This window comes from Molossus molossus, unplaced genomic scaffold (assembly GCF_014108415.1).
Source record: "Molossus molossus isolate mMolMol1 unplaced genomic scaffold, mMolMol1.p scaffold_m16_p_4, whole genome shotgun sequence".
Classification (NCBI taxonomy): domain Eukaryota; kingdom Metazoa; phylum Chordata; class Mammalia; order Chiroptera; family Molossidae; genus Molossus; species Molossus molossus.
In genome coordinates, this window is record NW_023425377.1 from 104,686,680 (window position 1) to 104,703,750 (window position 17,071).

At 36.8% G+C, this 17,071-nt stretch overlaps 1 protein-coding gene across 22 annotated transcripts in view; it reads right to left on the minus strand.

Moving 5' to 3' along the window:
• ARFIP1 (ADP ribosylation factor interacting protein 1) overlaps positions 1 to 17,071 on the minus strand; it is a 106,112-nt gene that overhangs the window by 73,865 nt on the left and 15,176 nt on the right. For 3 of the 22 annotated variants that reach the window (XM_036241609.1, XM_036241605.1, XM_036241606.1), the window contains exons 2-4: positions 16,024 to 16,103; positions 13,511 to 13,546; positions 3,261 to 3,362 (exon numbers count right to left, since the gene is read on the minus strand). In XM_036241609.1, coding sequence (XP_036097502.1) covers positions 3,261 to 3,362; positions 13,511 to 13,546; positions 16,024 to 16,101 — 216 coding nt within the window. In that variant the 5' untranslated portion in view covers positions 16,102 to 16,103. Of the gene's footprint in view, positions 1 to 3,260; positions 3,363 to 8,213; positions 8,314 to 9,334; positions 9,394 to 9,965; positions 10,096 to 11,456; positions 11,557 to 13,510; positions 13,547 to 15,846; positions 15,896 to 16,023; positions 16,110 to 17,071 lie in introns of those variants that run through there. The other 19 variants (XM_036241629.1, XM_036241628.1, XM_036241614.1 and 16 more) reach the window with 18 other exon arrangements.

Sequence of the window (17,071 nt, forward strand, 5' to 3'; positions counted from 1 at the left end):
GGCATGTACCTTGGTTGCGGTTCGTCCCTGGCCGTGGCTGGGGTCATGTGGGAGGCAACCAGTTGATGTTTCTCTCTCCCTCCCTCCCCCTCTCACTCTATCTGAAGATAAAAAGAAAAATTTCCTCGGGTGAGAATTTTTTTAAAAAGTATGACAATACTAAGAACTGGTAAAGATGTGGAAAAACTAGAATTAAATTGGAACACTCACTTATTACCAGTAGGATTATCAACTGGACCAGTGACTTTGGAAAACTAGTTGATAGTATATACAAACCCAAAATACCATGTACCCATGATCTGGCAGTTCTGCTCGTAGGTATATACCCAACAGAAATAGGTGATCATGTATACCAAAAGACCTGTACGAGAGTGGACACAACAGCTCTATTCATAACAGCCACAGACTTGAAACAACTAAGGTATCTGTTAACTGAAGAATGGATATACAAATTGTGGTATATTAATTAACATAATGGAAAATTACATTACAATGAAAAAGAATTAAATACTGCCTCAAGCAACAATATGGATAAGCTTCCCAGACATTATAATGAGTGAAAGCTAGTTAAAAAAGAGTACATACTATATGATTCCATTTCTATGCAGTTCAGGAACAGTAAAAAGCAATCTATGATGACAGAGTTAGAACAGTAACAACTACCCTGGGAACAAGGGAGGTGTATTGCCTACAAGAGAGCAAGAGAGGGCCAGTTCAGGTCCTGGAAATGTTTTATATCTTGATATGGGTGGTGGTTCCATTGAGCTGTACACTTAACATTTGTGCTTTTCAGTATATATAAGCTAAAGCTCAAAAAACAAAAAACAGCAGTAACAATAAGAAAAAGAAGAGGTTTAATATGGGAGATGAATCTCCAAAATAATGCAGTATTTTGTATGTATTGCATTTTTCTTAAACAAAGATCTTTAGCTTTCATTAAACTATTAGACTAGCAACTCCCAATGGAAGGTATTTTTATTCTCTGCTATATTCCTAGTACCTGGTATAAAGCATATAATTAACATTTGCAGCATAAATTTACAAAAGGAATTGTTACTAAAAATAAGATGAAGCAATCATTAACTAAAATCTTGGTATAATAGGTTATTTGGATTAACAGAAACTTATAAAGGAATAGGTAGAGTCTAATGATGTTAACTTTAGTTTCCTTATTATGCAGGTGTGTCTTTCTTAGTGTTTTCAAACACCAAAAAGACTAAAACTTTAAATAATTTCCTTTGTGTCCTCAAAATTTAAGGGTTTCTTTCTTCTGTGAGTCCCTCTACATTAGGCCATATGTGCTCAGAAACCAAGTTAAAACACCTATAATTAAAATAAACCTCAAGCGTAAAGACACATTTTTTTTTTTCCCTGCCAAAGTATTGCTGAGGCAAAAATAAGTGAAATCAATTAAAGCAATCTATCTAAAACAGCGGTTCTCAATCAGAGGCAAGTTCCTCCCACTCCTGAGGACATATGGCAATGTCTGGAGACATTTTTGCTTGTCACAACTGGAGGGTGCTACTGGTATCTAGTAGGAAGAGGCCAGGGATGTTGCTAACCATCCTACATACACAGGCCAACCCTCCACAAGGAATTTATCTGGTCCAAAATGTCAACAGTGCTGAGATCAACAAATCCTGATCTAAAATATCACCACTGTTAAACTAAAATATTTTAGTCTTAAATATGTGAAGTAAAGAGAGCCCTATTTAGCCCTGGCCAGTGTGGCTCAGTGTGGCTGAGCATCATCCCATGCACTGAAAGGTCACCAGTTTGATCCCCAGTCAGGGTATATTTCCTGTGGATTATATGGGGGTCTGTGGATTCAATGGGGGTCAACCAATCAATGTCTCTCTCTCACATTGATGTTTCTCTCCCTCTCCTTTCCTCTCTCTCTAAAATTAATAAAGACATTTAATAACAAAAAAAGAGAGAGCCCAAACTGTAAAATAATTTACCTTTCAACCATTTTCAAGAATATCAAAACTATATTTTAAAAGTTTTTAAAGCCCTGCCGGGTTTGGCTCAGCGGTTAGAGCATTGGCCCACGGACTGGAGAGTCCTGGGTTCGTTTCCCGCTAAGGGCATGTACCTTGGTTGCAGTTTGTCCCCAGCCCCAGTTGGGGTTGTGTGGGTGGCAACCACTAGATGTATCTCTCTCACATCAATGTTTCTCTCTCTCTCTTCCTCTCTCCCTCCCTCCTGCTCTATCTGAAGATAAATGTAAAAAAATGTCCTCGGGTGAGGATAAAAAAAAAATTTTTAAGTTGTGTACATGTACCAAATATCATAAAAATAGATGTTTAATAAAAATATCTCCAGAAATAGTAACCATCACTATCATTTCTAGGACTATATTCAACATATTACTTACTTTATCCCATTTAATATTAATATCCCCATGAAAGTAAGATTCTCATTTATCAAGACTAGAAAACAAAAACTGGAAGAGATTAAATAAATACCTGCCCAAGGTTACAACACTAGAAATTGCACAGCTAAAATTTGAGCCCAGATCATCTCCAAACCCATGGTGTTTCCATTAATACACAATAAATTTCAATTTCAAATGAGAGGCAGATCAAAATTAAAAGCACCCTTAGTTTCATTTTCTACCGAGTCAAGTATGCTTTAGAAAGTTCACTTCAGAAAGTGAACAGCAAAGTCAGGAGTAGTCTACTTAGGAATTATGTACTAAGGACACGGAAAAAAAAAAAGAGATTTGGCCCAGGCAATGTGGCTCAGTGGTTGAGTGCTGACCCATGCACCAAGAGATTGCTGGTTCAATTCCTGGTCAGGGCACATGCCCCCAGTGGGGGGCATGCAGGAGGCAGCCAATCAATGTTCTCTCTCATTGATGTTTCTCTCTCTCTCCCTCTCCCTTCCTCTCTCTCTAAAATCAATAAAGAAAAAAAAAAGATTAGAGTGCTGATGTTTAAAAAGAAAACCTACAGTTATATTTTTTCTTATAACAAACAAAATTAAGTAATTTTATAAAGTTATATGCCAAAAGTGAGAGACATACTCTTGTTATGGTCATACAACAGAATTACTGATAAAAACATCAAAGCCTAAATACTTATTGGCCTGGAGCTTAATCTTGACAAATCACTGTTATGACCTATCTAGTCATCCCTAACATTAGATTCCTGGCATTTTTGTCAATCTAAGACAATATTCCCATATTAAACTCTATTACTTTCATCTCAACATTTAAGGGCTAATTCTTTGTATTAAGAGAAACAAAATGTTCTTACCCTATTAAAACCATGTTCATGAGAGTCATCAACTTCTCCATTACTAGTCACTGAAATTTCTGCTGCTGAATTTTTGGGAGATTCTTGAGCCATGGTAGATTCCTGAAGAAAAAAAAAAAAAAAGTCATAAATAACACCAAATCATGAAAGGCAAAATTCAAAAGACTATATTCATGGTCATATAGTCTTAAAAATCACCATTATAGCATTAAAAAAAATAATTACAATTTACCTAACACTTACATATTAATATATTAAAAATGCATCTGGCTTTTAAAAGGAACTCAACTCTAATTAAAAAAAACAAGTTACTTGTTACAAGTACCAGGGGGACAATATCTTTGCCTTGTAAATAGTGTTTTAATAGACTACCACTTTTTTTTATTTTTTTATCCTCACCCGAGGACATTTGTTGTTCAGGTACAGTTGGAGGAAGAGAGAGGAAGAGAGAGAGAGAGAGAGAGAGAAACATCGATTTGAAAGGGACACATCGAGTGGCTGCCACCCACACGACCGACCTGGGCCGGGGACAAACTGCAACCAAGGTATATGCCCTTAGCGGGAATCAAACCCGGGTCTCTCGGGACCGCAGGCTGATGCTCTAACCGCTGAACCAAACCGGCCAGGGTAGACTACCACTTTTAACTGAAAAAAATATTACAGAAAGCCAAGCTTGATTATTAATTCAACTAAAGCAGCTCTCCTTTTCCTGTTGTATGTAATGGGTTTCTAAGTCAGCTTTTGTCTAAAGAGTTTCCCTGACATAACAACATTTTTTAAACCTCTCTAGGAGAATTAAGTTTTACACTCTAACTTTACTATTCCAAAAGTCAAATAATGGCCCAGCTCGTGTGGCTCAGTGGATTGAGCATCATCCCATGGACTGAGAGGTCCTGGTTTGATTCACATGCCTGGGTTTCGGGTTCAATCCCCAGCAGGGGGCATGCAGGAGGCAGCCAATCCATGTATCTCTCTCACATTGATGTTTCTCTCTCTCTCTCTCTCTCCTTTCCTCTCTCTCTAAAAAAATCAATGAAAACATAAAATTAAAAATAAAAATAAAACTCAAATAATGTTTAAAAATACATTCCTTAATTTTATAACCATAGAAAATATACATTTCTTTCAGCAACTAAGTGTGTTTAATCAATAACAGAATATCAATTATGGCTGGCAAAAAAATTCTTAATCCAATCACATGTGATTTAAAGAAACACGTGGAGCTACAAGTTAAAATGACAGTTTCATATTTGTAAAGAATCTTAAAAATAGTCTATTTTCCCTTATTAATTTTTTAAATCTTCACTCAAGATATTTTTCCATTTATCTTCAGATAGAGTGGGAGAGGGCGAGAGAGGGGGCCAGAGACAGACAGAGAGAGAGAGAGAGAAAAAAAAACACATCGATGTGAGACAGACATATTGATTGGTTGCCTCCCGCATGACCCACCAGGGACTGAACTGCAACTGAGGTACATGCAGACCAGAATTGAACCCATGACTCTTTGGTCCATGGGCTGATGCTCTTAATTGCTGAGCCAAACCAGCCAGGGCTATTTTCCCTTATTTTTAAAATTAAAAAACTTAGGAATAAATAAGCTAGCAATTTATTTCACTTTTCATAGAGACCAGGGCCTCTCTCCTCACACACACTTAACAACGGTGGCCACTAGAAAAAAGGCATTAACAGAAATATATGTTAGCAACAGAATCAACACCTAACAATATGTGTTCTAATGCTTAGACCTAAATCTAGCTGCTACTTCTGATACTGCACTGCACAGAATTACCAAAATTGAATCAAAAAACTAAAATAAGTGTGAGTGTGTGTGTGTGTGTGTGTGTGTGTGTGTTTAATCTATAGGCCTGAATTTACTGACAAGAACATTAATTTATGGGATTATTACAGGCTGCTATACTACTAAAAGCAAGTATTAATGCAAATAGGTTTGTGGTCTAGTCTCTACTTCTATAAAATATAAAAAGGCTTGTTAAAATATACCTCACAGCCCTGGTGGGTGTGGGTCAGTGGTTAGAGCACTGGCCTGTGCAGCTAAGGGTTGCAGGTTTGATCCCTGGCCCCAGACAGGGTGCCTGCAGGAGGCAACCAACCAATGTGTCTCTCTCACATTGATGTTTCTCTCTTACTCTCTATCCCTCCCTCCCCACCCCTTCCTCCCTTCTACTCTCTCTAGAAGTCAATGGAAAAAAATATCCTCAGGTGAGGATTAACAACAACAACAAATATATATATATTTTCACAGATATAATGTTGAGCCAATGAAGCCAGGCTCAATGAGTACATACTCAATTCAAAAAGAAACCAGTGAGTTATAATGATGGCAGGCAGAATAGCGGTTACCTTGGGGTGGGGAAATACTAAGTCTTAACTTTGAGGGTGAACTTCTAGCTTCCATTTCTGAATGTAAGGAGCTTAGAAGTTGCCACTCCATCCTAACAAGTAAAAAGTTGAACAGACTGAAAAATCAACAACTCTTTTTGGATTCATAAGCGAGGGAAGGACACAGGGGCAAATTGCTGCCCCCCAAATTGGAGAGACAGACAGGAAAATACAGGGAGTCATGGCTTACCAGAGTGAAGACTCACCAGTGGAAAGCACCTTACAAACTAGTGCTCAGGTAAGGAAACCTGATGGATTGTTGGAGGTTCAATGTGGATGACTCTAAGAGTTACAACTCCAGGGAGGACCCCACAATGTTGTGATTTTTACCTCCAGAGGCTGGACCAGGTTACCACAGTAAATACTGGAGAAAAATCCCCTCATCCTTACAGCAGGGGAAGAGAAAAGTAACCATTTTGAAATACGCCAGAACACTATGTTCTTCTTAACAAGTACTACCCCCAGGAGAAACCAGAACCTAACCTGCCTGGGTACCATCAGTGCCTAACTGGCCTGAAGAAGGGAAATACCCAAATTCAGCTCACTCTGGCCATCCTGACACACCTACAAGGGGGTAGAGACAAAAACGGAGAAACAGTTGTGGAGTTCCCAGTCCAGAGGTACAGGCTCACTGGAGACTGAGACCTAATCATAAGTCTAGAGAATGCCTCCCTCCTCCTGCACCTCACCAACACATTGCTAAAGGCCTATTTACAGCAGTTCCTTTTATCCAATATATCATGTCTGGCCTAAGAAGAAAGAATTACCAGGTCTTCAAAGGCAAACATCCCCGCCCCACACACATACAAACACTAAAAATAAAACAAACACAATTTGAAGACAGAGGGCAAGCATCACAGCCAGACATGGCAAGGTTGTTGAAAGTATCAGACCAGGAATTTAAAATAATTATGATTAATATGCTAAGGGTTGTAACGAATAAAGTAGACAGCATAGAAGAACAGATGGGCAACGTAAGCAGAGTTACAGAAGTCCTAAGAAAGAACCAAAGAGAAACGTTAGAGATCAAAATCACTGTAACAGAAATGAAAAATGCTTTTGATTATTAGTAGTCGGAAAAATTACATTGGGGTAGGCAAACATTTCTTAGATAGGACATAAAAAATACAAACAGTAAAACAGAAACATTGAGCCGTGGCCGGTTTGGCTCAGCGGTTAGAGCGTCGGCCCACGGACCAGGGAGACTCGGGTTTGGTTCTCATTAAGGGCACGTGCCTTGGTTGCAGTTTGTCCCCGGCCTTGGCTGGGGTTGTGTGGGTGGCAACCAGTCGATGTGTCTCTCTCACATCAATGTCTCTCTCTCTCTCTTCCTCCCGCTCTATCTGAAGATAAATGTAAGAAAATCTTCGGGTGAGGATAAAAAAGATTTAAAAAACCCAGAAACATTGATAACTGGACTTCGTCAAAATTAGAAACTTCTCTTCAAAAAACATGATTGAAAAAATGAAAAGGCAAGCCACAAACTGGGAGAAAACAGATGTAATATATGAATATATCTGATAATTCAGTGGTGTTCTAAATATATAAATAAGTCTTATAATTCAATAATAAGAAAATAAACAACCCAAATAAAATATGGCCAAATTTTTCAGTCACTTTACTAAAGAAAATATATGAATAGCAAGTAAGTACATGAAAAGATATTCAACATCACTAATCATCAAGGAAATGTAATTTAAAACCACAATAAGGTACAACCTTATACCCACTACAATGGCTGAAGTTTAAAAAGACTGACGATACCAAGTATTGGTAAAGATTCATTGGGAACTTGCATTCACTGCTGTAAAGAATGTAGAATGTAAAACAAGTACTTCACTTTGGAGACTTGTTTAACAATTTCATATAAAAGCAAATATGACTCAGCCATTCTATACCTAAGCATTCACCAGAGAAATTAAAACAAATGTCCTGATGAGATATGTAAATGGGCATTTATACAGCTTTACTCATAAGAGCCCAAAACTAATAAAAAATGTCCACCAACAGGTTAATGGATAAACAAATTGTGTAATATACATAAAGTGGAATATTCCTCAGCCATAAAAAGTAATGAATTACTGATGTATGTAATTATTGTTACTTAGTCTCAAAACATTATGCTGGATAGGATCCTGAGTGACTGAGCAACAATACTTCTATATACCTATTTAATCAAAGTAAAAATAAAGCATTTGAAAAGCAACATAGACAGTAACACTATTGTAAGTGAAAAGCCTATGTTCTAAGGGTTTTTTTCACTTAATCACAGACACAATAAAGGAAACTTAAATCATAGAAAATTATTCTTGTAAGACACAGAGTCTCTGCTATCTAGGCAGACTACACATAAAATAAAAAATAACCATTCATAGTGTAAGTGGAAGCATTACTTAATAAAGGAAGCAAGACTATCTAAACTGAGGGAGTACTGTAAACATTTTAATATACAGGGGTGGGCAAAATTAGGTTTACATTTATATTTAAAAAAAAAAAAAAACACCCAAAAACATTATGCTGAACTAAAAAAGTCAGACACAAAAGAATACATACTATAGCATTCTACTTTCATAGAACTCTAGCACGTACAGAACTCATCTATCACGTTGGATCAGCTATTGCCTGGGAGAGGAGTTGGGTAGGGGAGGAGTCACTGCAAAGGGTACAAGAAACTTTAGGATGGTGAAAACTTCTGTATCTTGATTGTGATTATGGTTTCCCAAGTTTATACATTTGTCAAAACTCACTGGGCTGTATCATATGTACATTTTACATCAATAAACTGTTGATATTTTTAAGGGTAAAATTCCATTCTATCATCTTTAATGGCAGAGAATCTATTTTTTCTGCAAGCCCCAAATCCACCCTCAGAGACCACACTAGCTGGTGGGGGGAGGCGTATGGCCCTGATCACATACAAGGAGCCACTAACTCTGTAACTCAGTAGCAAAGTTCGTCATTTTCTAAAATGTCTCCATGAAAAAAAATCAATTAGACCAATACCCTCTCACTATAAAAATTACTGCAGTCCTAAGTGTCATTTATAGACATATTCCCTGTTTGATCCAAGTCTGAAAATCTTAAGTACCTGTCTCTAAGAGAGTATCTAAAGAATGGCAGAGCATTAAAAAAGATCCCTCTGTTCCTCAGATCCAGAGTCCCTCATCTTAGATCTTTTAAAGCCACAAAAGAGAATTGCCTCTTTTTGATTTACCAAGTCAGGTTTTAGCCAAGTATTATGTCTATTTTATTGTTTTTGGCTTACTAGCCACAGCCCCCTTCCAGTGTTGGTGAAAGCCTCCAGAAGATGAGGCTAGGGAAAGGCAGAGCCTGTGTCTTATTATATAAAAGCTCAAAATACCGGATAATCAAGTAACTTTCTCAATACTGTAACAGCTGTCACATGGCTTATAACTGCTTACAGTCACACCTACCTACTACTCCACTGTTTCTCATACCATACTCTCCCCTAATTCTCTCCATACTGGCCAATTAGGCAACCAAATAAATGTCTATTAACTTCATCTTCACCCTCAGAATGTAGTGACTCTTCTCCCTGCCAATTCAACTCCTAGTGTATACCTTTTCTGTACCTGCCAAGACCTAGGTTAAAGAAAAAAGCTCACAGAATTTTTCCTGGCGCTACCTATGTTTTTCAAATCCTGAAAATATACCTTGACATAATATGAAAAAAGGTTTTACATTTGGCAGTCAGGATTTACAGGTGAACATCCTGCGGAAAATAAAAGATGTAACATTAACAAAATTTGATCCAAAGACTAAAAATCTATCTTAATGATGCAAGAGAAAGCATATAAAAATATTAGTGGTAAAACCCAATTTCTAAAATGCTTAGAAACAAGGTAGAAACTTTTTAGAAAGGATGTAAAAGAATGTGTATTAGCCTTAATTAGACATCTAGAATGGTATAATGCATTGCATCTTCTAAAACACACATTTAACAGTATATTTTTATCTAATTTACCACTGAGCAAGCAGAAATAAAGTGGTATAATAAAAAGCTTAATGTTTTTCCAATTGTTTCTTACATTTACCATTTAAAAAGATATTTGAAAATTCACTAAAAATAACAGTGAAATGTTTCCAATGCTCAGTTCCATGGCTACATATATTCAACTGGTATTTTATTCAGCTATCAAATAGTAGTTATAATTTCTTCTAATTTAAAGAACTAAATTCTTTGTTTCAGTCAATTCTAGACAAAAGAGCAGTGTAGAAAGTAAAGAGTGTGAAAGAAGAAAAGAAGAGAAGCCAAAAGTATTCAATTCTAATGTTAACACTTACAGCTTCAGACAATGAATGTCGCAGTGCTTAGTGGACTAATTATGCATGTTAACAGAGGCCATATTTTGTTCCAATACCAAAAAGCACAAATGCCTTCTGTGTAGATGAAATTATTTAAATTTTTCTTTGCCTACAAAAAGAGAAAGTAATTCTATTGAATTCATAATTCAAATAGTCTTTGAAATTTCCTTCTGTATTAGTAAAACATGACCTTCTTTAAAAATTAGTTAATGCACCCTGACTGGTTTTGCTCAGTGGTTAGAGCGTCGGCCCACAGACCAATGGATCCCGGGTTCAATTCCGGTCAAGGGCACGTACCTCGGTGGTTCCTCCGGCCCTGGTAGAGTGGTGCGGGAGGCAACCAGTCGATGTGTCTCTCTCACATAGATGTCTGTCTCTCTCCCTCTCTCCCTCCCACTCTCTCTGGTGATAAATGTAAAAATATCCTTGGGTGAGGATTTAAAAAAAAAGGTTAATACATGTATTATAAAGTGCTAATTCAACATGGTTCAAAAGTATTAGGTAAACAAGCCTAATGCATGGAATCTAAGAACTAACCAAGGTATCATGAGACATGAATTTAAAACCAGCTCTGCCCTTTTTAAAATAACTTTATAGAAGTCATTTTACTTCCCTAAGTTTCAATTCCCTCATTTATAAAGTAAGATTATTAATTATCAATCTCACCTATATATCATACAGCTATTATGAAGATGTTACAGTTATAGTACATTAATTTCAGCTCAGGACCAATAGGACAAATACTGTACTACTTCCATCAACACCAGTATTTACCAGTACAGCTTACTCTGCCTAACTTTGTCACTATGGGTAGGTACCCTAACTACACTTTTCTATAACAAACCAATATCAAGACAACAATGAAATGTGGTTACAAATGTTATCATTTGTAGCCTTGTTCATTTTTCCTTTGTTTTACCTATTGTGGCAATTTTACAGTTTTAAAGGAAATGACCCTCAAACCTACTATATTATTATAAAGGAATGGATAAAGCAAATGTAAAATCCAAATAATTATTAAATCTGGATGATGAGTACATGAGAATCCATTTACTATTTAACTTTAATTTCATGTTGAAATTTTTCTTTTTTTTATCCTCACCCGAGGACATTTTTCATTTTTTGTTCAGATAGAGCGGGAGGGAGAGAGAGGAAGAGAGAGAGAGAAACATCGATGTGAAGGGACACATCGAGTGGCTGCCACCCGCACGACCAACAAAATTTTTCTTAACAAATGATTAAATCTATTAGTCAACCTAATTTGTCTTATATTTTCAATTATGTGCAACCTGAATACCACATTTCAAATCTTCTTCCAACTTTCTCGTCTTCTGCCTATTCTTTTCATTTCCATGCTAAGCCAATTTTAGCTGCTATCTACCACTTGACCAGCATTCCCTCCCACTCTTTCCTCACTGACATTTAGTTCCAGCCACAGACCCCTCACCACTGTTCCTCAAACACACTAACCTTATTTTGCCCTTACTGTTTCCTCTTTCTTGAAGGTTCTTACTCCCAGATTTTCACATGACTCTCATTTATGTCATTCAGGTTTCTGCTCACATATCATCTAAGAAGGGAAGCCCGATCAATTGAAATCAGCAATCAGCATCCTTCAATACTCATTACAGTAGCCCTGAACTTGCTTTATAGTACTAAGGACTACTTTACATTGTATTATAAAATAATTTATGCATATGTTTAACATGTCTATGTCCCTCCCCAGTGTTTACACCATAAAAGTCAACTCCTCCTGATAACACAGAATCCTTTTATGATCCAGACTATCTTTCTACAAATGATAATTCTTGAGATAGCCTATTAAATCAAACTTAACTACTCACACTTTCATATACATGTTTCTCAACTGCCTTTCTGGGTCTTTGTACAAGCAGTGACCATCATCATTCCACCTGCACTATCAGACTCAGTTTAAATGCCACCTTCACTGATAGTCCTGGCTGATACTACTCTGAACTGCTACAACTCTTCATCTGTACCACTATAAAGGCATTCTTCTTCTACATTTTATTTATTTTAAAATGTCCTGTATTAATCAACATGTACCTTGAGTGCAGGATCTGTACCCAATTCACTTTCTAGATCTCTGAGTTACTTATATAAAAGAAGAATGCAAACATTTATATACTTTTCTTGGATATTAGAAATATATATATTAGTGTTACTATATTGAAGGGCAACAGAAAAGAATAATTCAGTCAATAATCTCAGTATATGCTAACAAATACTTGACACAATTAATTTGCTTGCTTTCCTTTTGGTTAAAAATATAACTTATTTGCTTGTTTTCCTAACTTCCTCACTTCTATCTTCAAATAATTTTTTCCTAATTAGTTCTGTACATTACTAATCTTTTTTACTTCCTTTGGGTTCAAGTCATAGCTCTTTTCCTCATTAGCTATGCTAACCCTTCCAGTTCTCTATTGCCTAATCTATGAAATGAGGTATAAATCCTTAATTGCAAACAGGGTTACTGTGGCATTAAATGAGATACTTTGTAAAACTCAGTCTGGCACCTAATAATAGGCTTTCAGTAAATGGTACCTAATAAGCTATTATTTTTTCTACAGATATAGAAGCAGCAGTTTAAACACATTTCAAGGCATAAAGTTTGAATAATAAAAATACAAAGAACAAAATCTACCTTTATCTGCTCTAATCATGATTGGACTAGATAGAGTACAAAGCAAACCAAGCTCATGTTTACTTCTCTTTTTTAATTCAAAAAGAAAGAAATAAGCAAAACAAAAACACAACATGTAGAAGAAGAAAGAATTTTTATGGTCACTGATGAGACAGAGACATTTTAATAGAAAAAGCATTCGATCTACAGTTAGAAAATCACCCTGGGTTCTGCAATTAACTAGCTAAGTGACCAAGAGCAATTCACTTCACAGAACCTAAATGAACTTTAAGTCTCTTCTTGGTCAGGGTTGATAGTGCTTTTGGCTCAATTCAAAATGCTGGAGCCCTGGTCTGTTTGGCTCAGCGGTTAGAGCGTTGGCCTGCGGTCCAGAGAGACCCGGGTTCGGTTTCCGCTAAGGGCATATACCTCGGTTGCAGTTTGTCCCCGACCCTGGTTGGGTCATGCGGGTGGCAACCATTCAATGTATCCCTTTCATGTTGATGTTTCTCCCTCTCTCTCTCCCTCCCACTCTATCTGAACAAAAAATAGAAAAAAAAATATATGTTTGGGTGAGGATAAAAATAAAAAAAACCACCAAAATGCTGGAGTTTTTGGTGTTGCTGTTGTTGTTTTCGTTTTAAGGAAATGAAAACTATCACCCGGGTCATCATATTCTATTTCTAAGAAAACAATATCCAGATCACTTACACTAGCAGAGTCAGAATTAATTCTTTCATCAAATTGGCAGTGATGTGCAAAGAAAGCTCTGCTAGGATTAGTCTAAATTACTAAAAAGTCTGATGTATAAAATATTTAAAATTAAGAGAATGGACAAAATATATACAGAGCTATAATATATTAAAAGAAGAATTCTTACAAGTAAATATGACCCCAAAAATGTTTTCATTACGGACTGTGAAAAAAAGAAGATTTAAGTTAGTAGAATACTAATAAATGGAAAATTTTAAAGTCACAAAACATTCCTAAATCCTATGTCAGTTAACTGTAAACCCATATAATGCTTTTAAATTTGGGCATAAATTCATATCATACTCACATAACTGGTCTTTTTATAAAAAAAAGTATTCCTTGTGCCCAGCCAGTGTGGCTCAGTGGACTGAGCGTTGTCCTATAGACTGAGAGGTCCTGCTTCGATTCCCAGTCAGGGCACACGCCTGGGTCGTGGGCCTGATCCCCAGTAAGGGGTGTGCAGGAGGCAGACAATCAATGTTTCTCTCTCAGATCAATATTTCTATCTCTCTCTCCCTTCCTGTCTGAAAAAACAATTAAAAAAATATTTAAAAAAGTATTCCTTGTGGACACTGCACATTTGAGTACGGTTAAAAACACAGGGAATGCCAACCATGGATTTTATCACTAATTTATAGACAAATTTCAAAAATCAATTATTTGGCAGTGGTTTCCTTCAGATCATCATCATCCAAGCTTAACTCTACTAAGCAGGAAACTTCTAGTTTAGCCTCTATTTGAGTGCCTTTCACAGATGAAACTCACAGTAGTAAACCGCAACCGCAAATACAGGGTGGGGCAGAAGTAGGTTTATAGTTGTTTGTACGGAAAATAATACAATAATTAATAGTAAAACAAAAATAAACTGTCTTGCATATTCACAACCGTAAACCTCCTTTTGCCCCACCCTGCAGAATCCTTCCTTCTATTGTGTATGAGTGCCATCATTGGCTGGGCCGTTCATCTTTCCTGTAGTTTACATGCATCAAACTTCGTCTGATCATCACTCAACAGTACAGATTCAGTGATCTGATCATAAAAAATCAAATCCTGTGTTAAGATAAATACAGTATACATAATTCCCTAGTTTCTCAGAACTAAACATAACTGTGACACTGCTTTGACAAATGGTAAAAAGTCAAACTATTTTAAATCACAAAGAATCCTGAATCCTACAAAGATGACACATAATTTGCCAACCAGAACTCATCTTTGACTCTGGGACTAAAAGTAAATTATCTAGCTCTATATCCTATATTAAAGCTTGTCACACAGACTCAGTGTCTTGGCATGACTGAAGAAATACTGTGCCCAGCGATGGCCACATATGCAGACAGCAAATTGGTTCAGAAACACTACATCTAGAGTCAGAAGACTCCATGTTGTGTTTCAGGCTTGCTAATTCCTAGAAGTCAGTCACTACTTCTCTGGAAGTTAAATATGTTCAATAAACAAATGGAGAAAATAATAATTGTTCTACTTACCTGAATTATATCAAATTGTCCTAAGGACTGAGGCAGGACAATATGAAAGTGCTACTTTGTAAATCTTTAAGCACTATAAATATGAGCAGTATTTCTAGTATTAGGTATTCAAGAAATTACTGACTTGATTTCAGTATAAAATTAACTTCCTAAAATATTTTTCTTCATTCTAATGAACTAGAACAGTGGTTCTTAGGTGGTGTATATTAGAGTCACTTGTAGAACTTCAAAAAAAAAAAAATATACATGGTCCCGTGTTTATCACTGTAGACTTTGATTCAGTGAATCTCAAATCCAGAACTCAGTATTAAAAACTGACAAACAACTTCGGTTGCAGTTTGTCCCCGGCCCTGGTTGGTCGTGCGGGTGGCAGCCACTCGATGTGTCCCTTCACGTCGATGTTCCTCTCTCTCTCTCCCTTCCTCTCTCTTCCTCCCACTCTATCTGTACAAAAAAAAATGGAAAAATATCCTCAGGAGAGGATAAAAAAAAAAACTGACAAACAGCCCTGGCCAGTTTGGCTCAGCGGTTAGAGCGTAGGCCTGCGGTCCGGAGAGACCCGGGTTCGGTTCCCGCTAAGGGCACATGCTTCGGTTGCAGTTTGTCCCCGGCCCTGGTTGGTCGTGCGGGTGGTGGCCACTCGATGTGTCCCTTTCGCATCGATGTTTCTTTCTCTCTCTCTCCCTTCCTCTCTCTCCCTCCCACTCTATCTGTACAAAAAATGGAAAAATATCCTCAGGTGAGGATAAAAAATAAAAAAAAAGAAGAAAAAAACAACAACAACTGACAAACAAAAATCTCTACACCTGAATTCTTATGCATACCTAACTAAAAAGCATATGAGAGTAAAGGAACTCAAATGTGAACCTATTACTGCTATTATTTCAACAGAAACTTCATTTCATGTTTAAACTAGAAACTAGAGTTTGGCCCCAATTTTTATGTTCATTTTTAGGTGAAAAAGCAATTGGTAACTTACTTCCTATTGTGAAGAAATCTCTCTCTCTCCTTCCACTCCTTGCCTGTGTCTATGTGTGTAAAAGGGCATAATTCACAATGCAGCATGTTTAGACCAACTATCAGTTTGGACAGACAGTCTAAAACTTGGATCGAGTTGGGCTGACTTTAAAGAACAGTGTAAATGACACCCAATCACCTCAGAATTAGGCTTGACTTCTTCCGTAGCTGGTTTAGATGCACCAAGAGTAGCAGTATCATTGCTGTAGTCAGACATGCCTAAAAGTAAAATGTGTTACGCACACATTAAGTAATTTAATTAAAAGTTGTGTCACCTAACCAATATCCTTACAAATATTCCACGACATAACTAATTACTTCAGTCATAATTTGCTTCACAAAACTGTCTACAATCATGAGTATCTATTGATTATAACAAGTGAATAAACAAAAAATTTCAGAAGAAGTATGCAGAATGTAAGAATATGTACCTCAATAATTAAAAAACAATTTGATAAAATCATCTTAGATATGAAACTGAATTTAAAGGATCTATTAATATATACTCTATTCACAATTGTATATAAGTACTGCTAATCTACTTAGTAAAAGTTTTTCACAGGGGTATGGATAAATAATTTTGAAATTATGTTATGTGTATAATAGAATTGAACAAATAAATAAATAGAATGTAGATACTGAAAACTAGATAGATTCCTCACTGTTGGAGAAAAAAGAAATAAAAAAAGGAGAAATGATAAAATAAACCCATGGTGTTGGACTGGAATCAATAATCAGTTAAACTCATGGTTTTTAGTGTGTGTGTGTGTGTAAAATACATCCACATATGTATGTATATTTATAGGCTTTCCTAGCTTTGCCCACTGAGAGGGCCTAGAAACTGATCCCCTGTAACAAGGAGTATTCCTGGTGCTCAAACCTTGGCCTCTACACACCATTCTCCAATATAGAGCTCTTAAGGAGAAGTGGTCGATTCTAAGGCTGGGGCAGGAAAAATACAAGATGAACCTGGAATATTTTTCTTGTGTCAAAAGTAAGGAAAAGCCCTGGCCGGTTTGGCTCAGCAGTTAGAGCGTTGGCCTGCGGTCCGGAGAGACCCGGGTTCGGTTCCCGCTAAGGGCACATACTTCGGTTGCAGTTTGTCCCCGGCCCTGGTTGGTCGTGCGGGTGGCAGCCAAGTGATTAACCAAGTGATAAGTAGTCACTAGTGGGAAGACATGTCAACA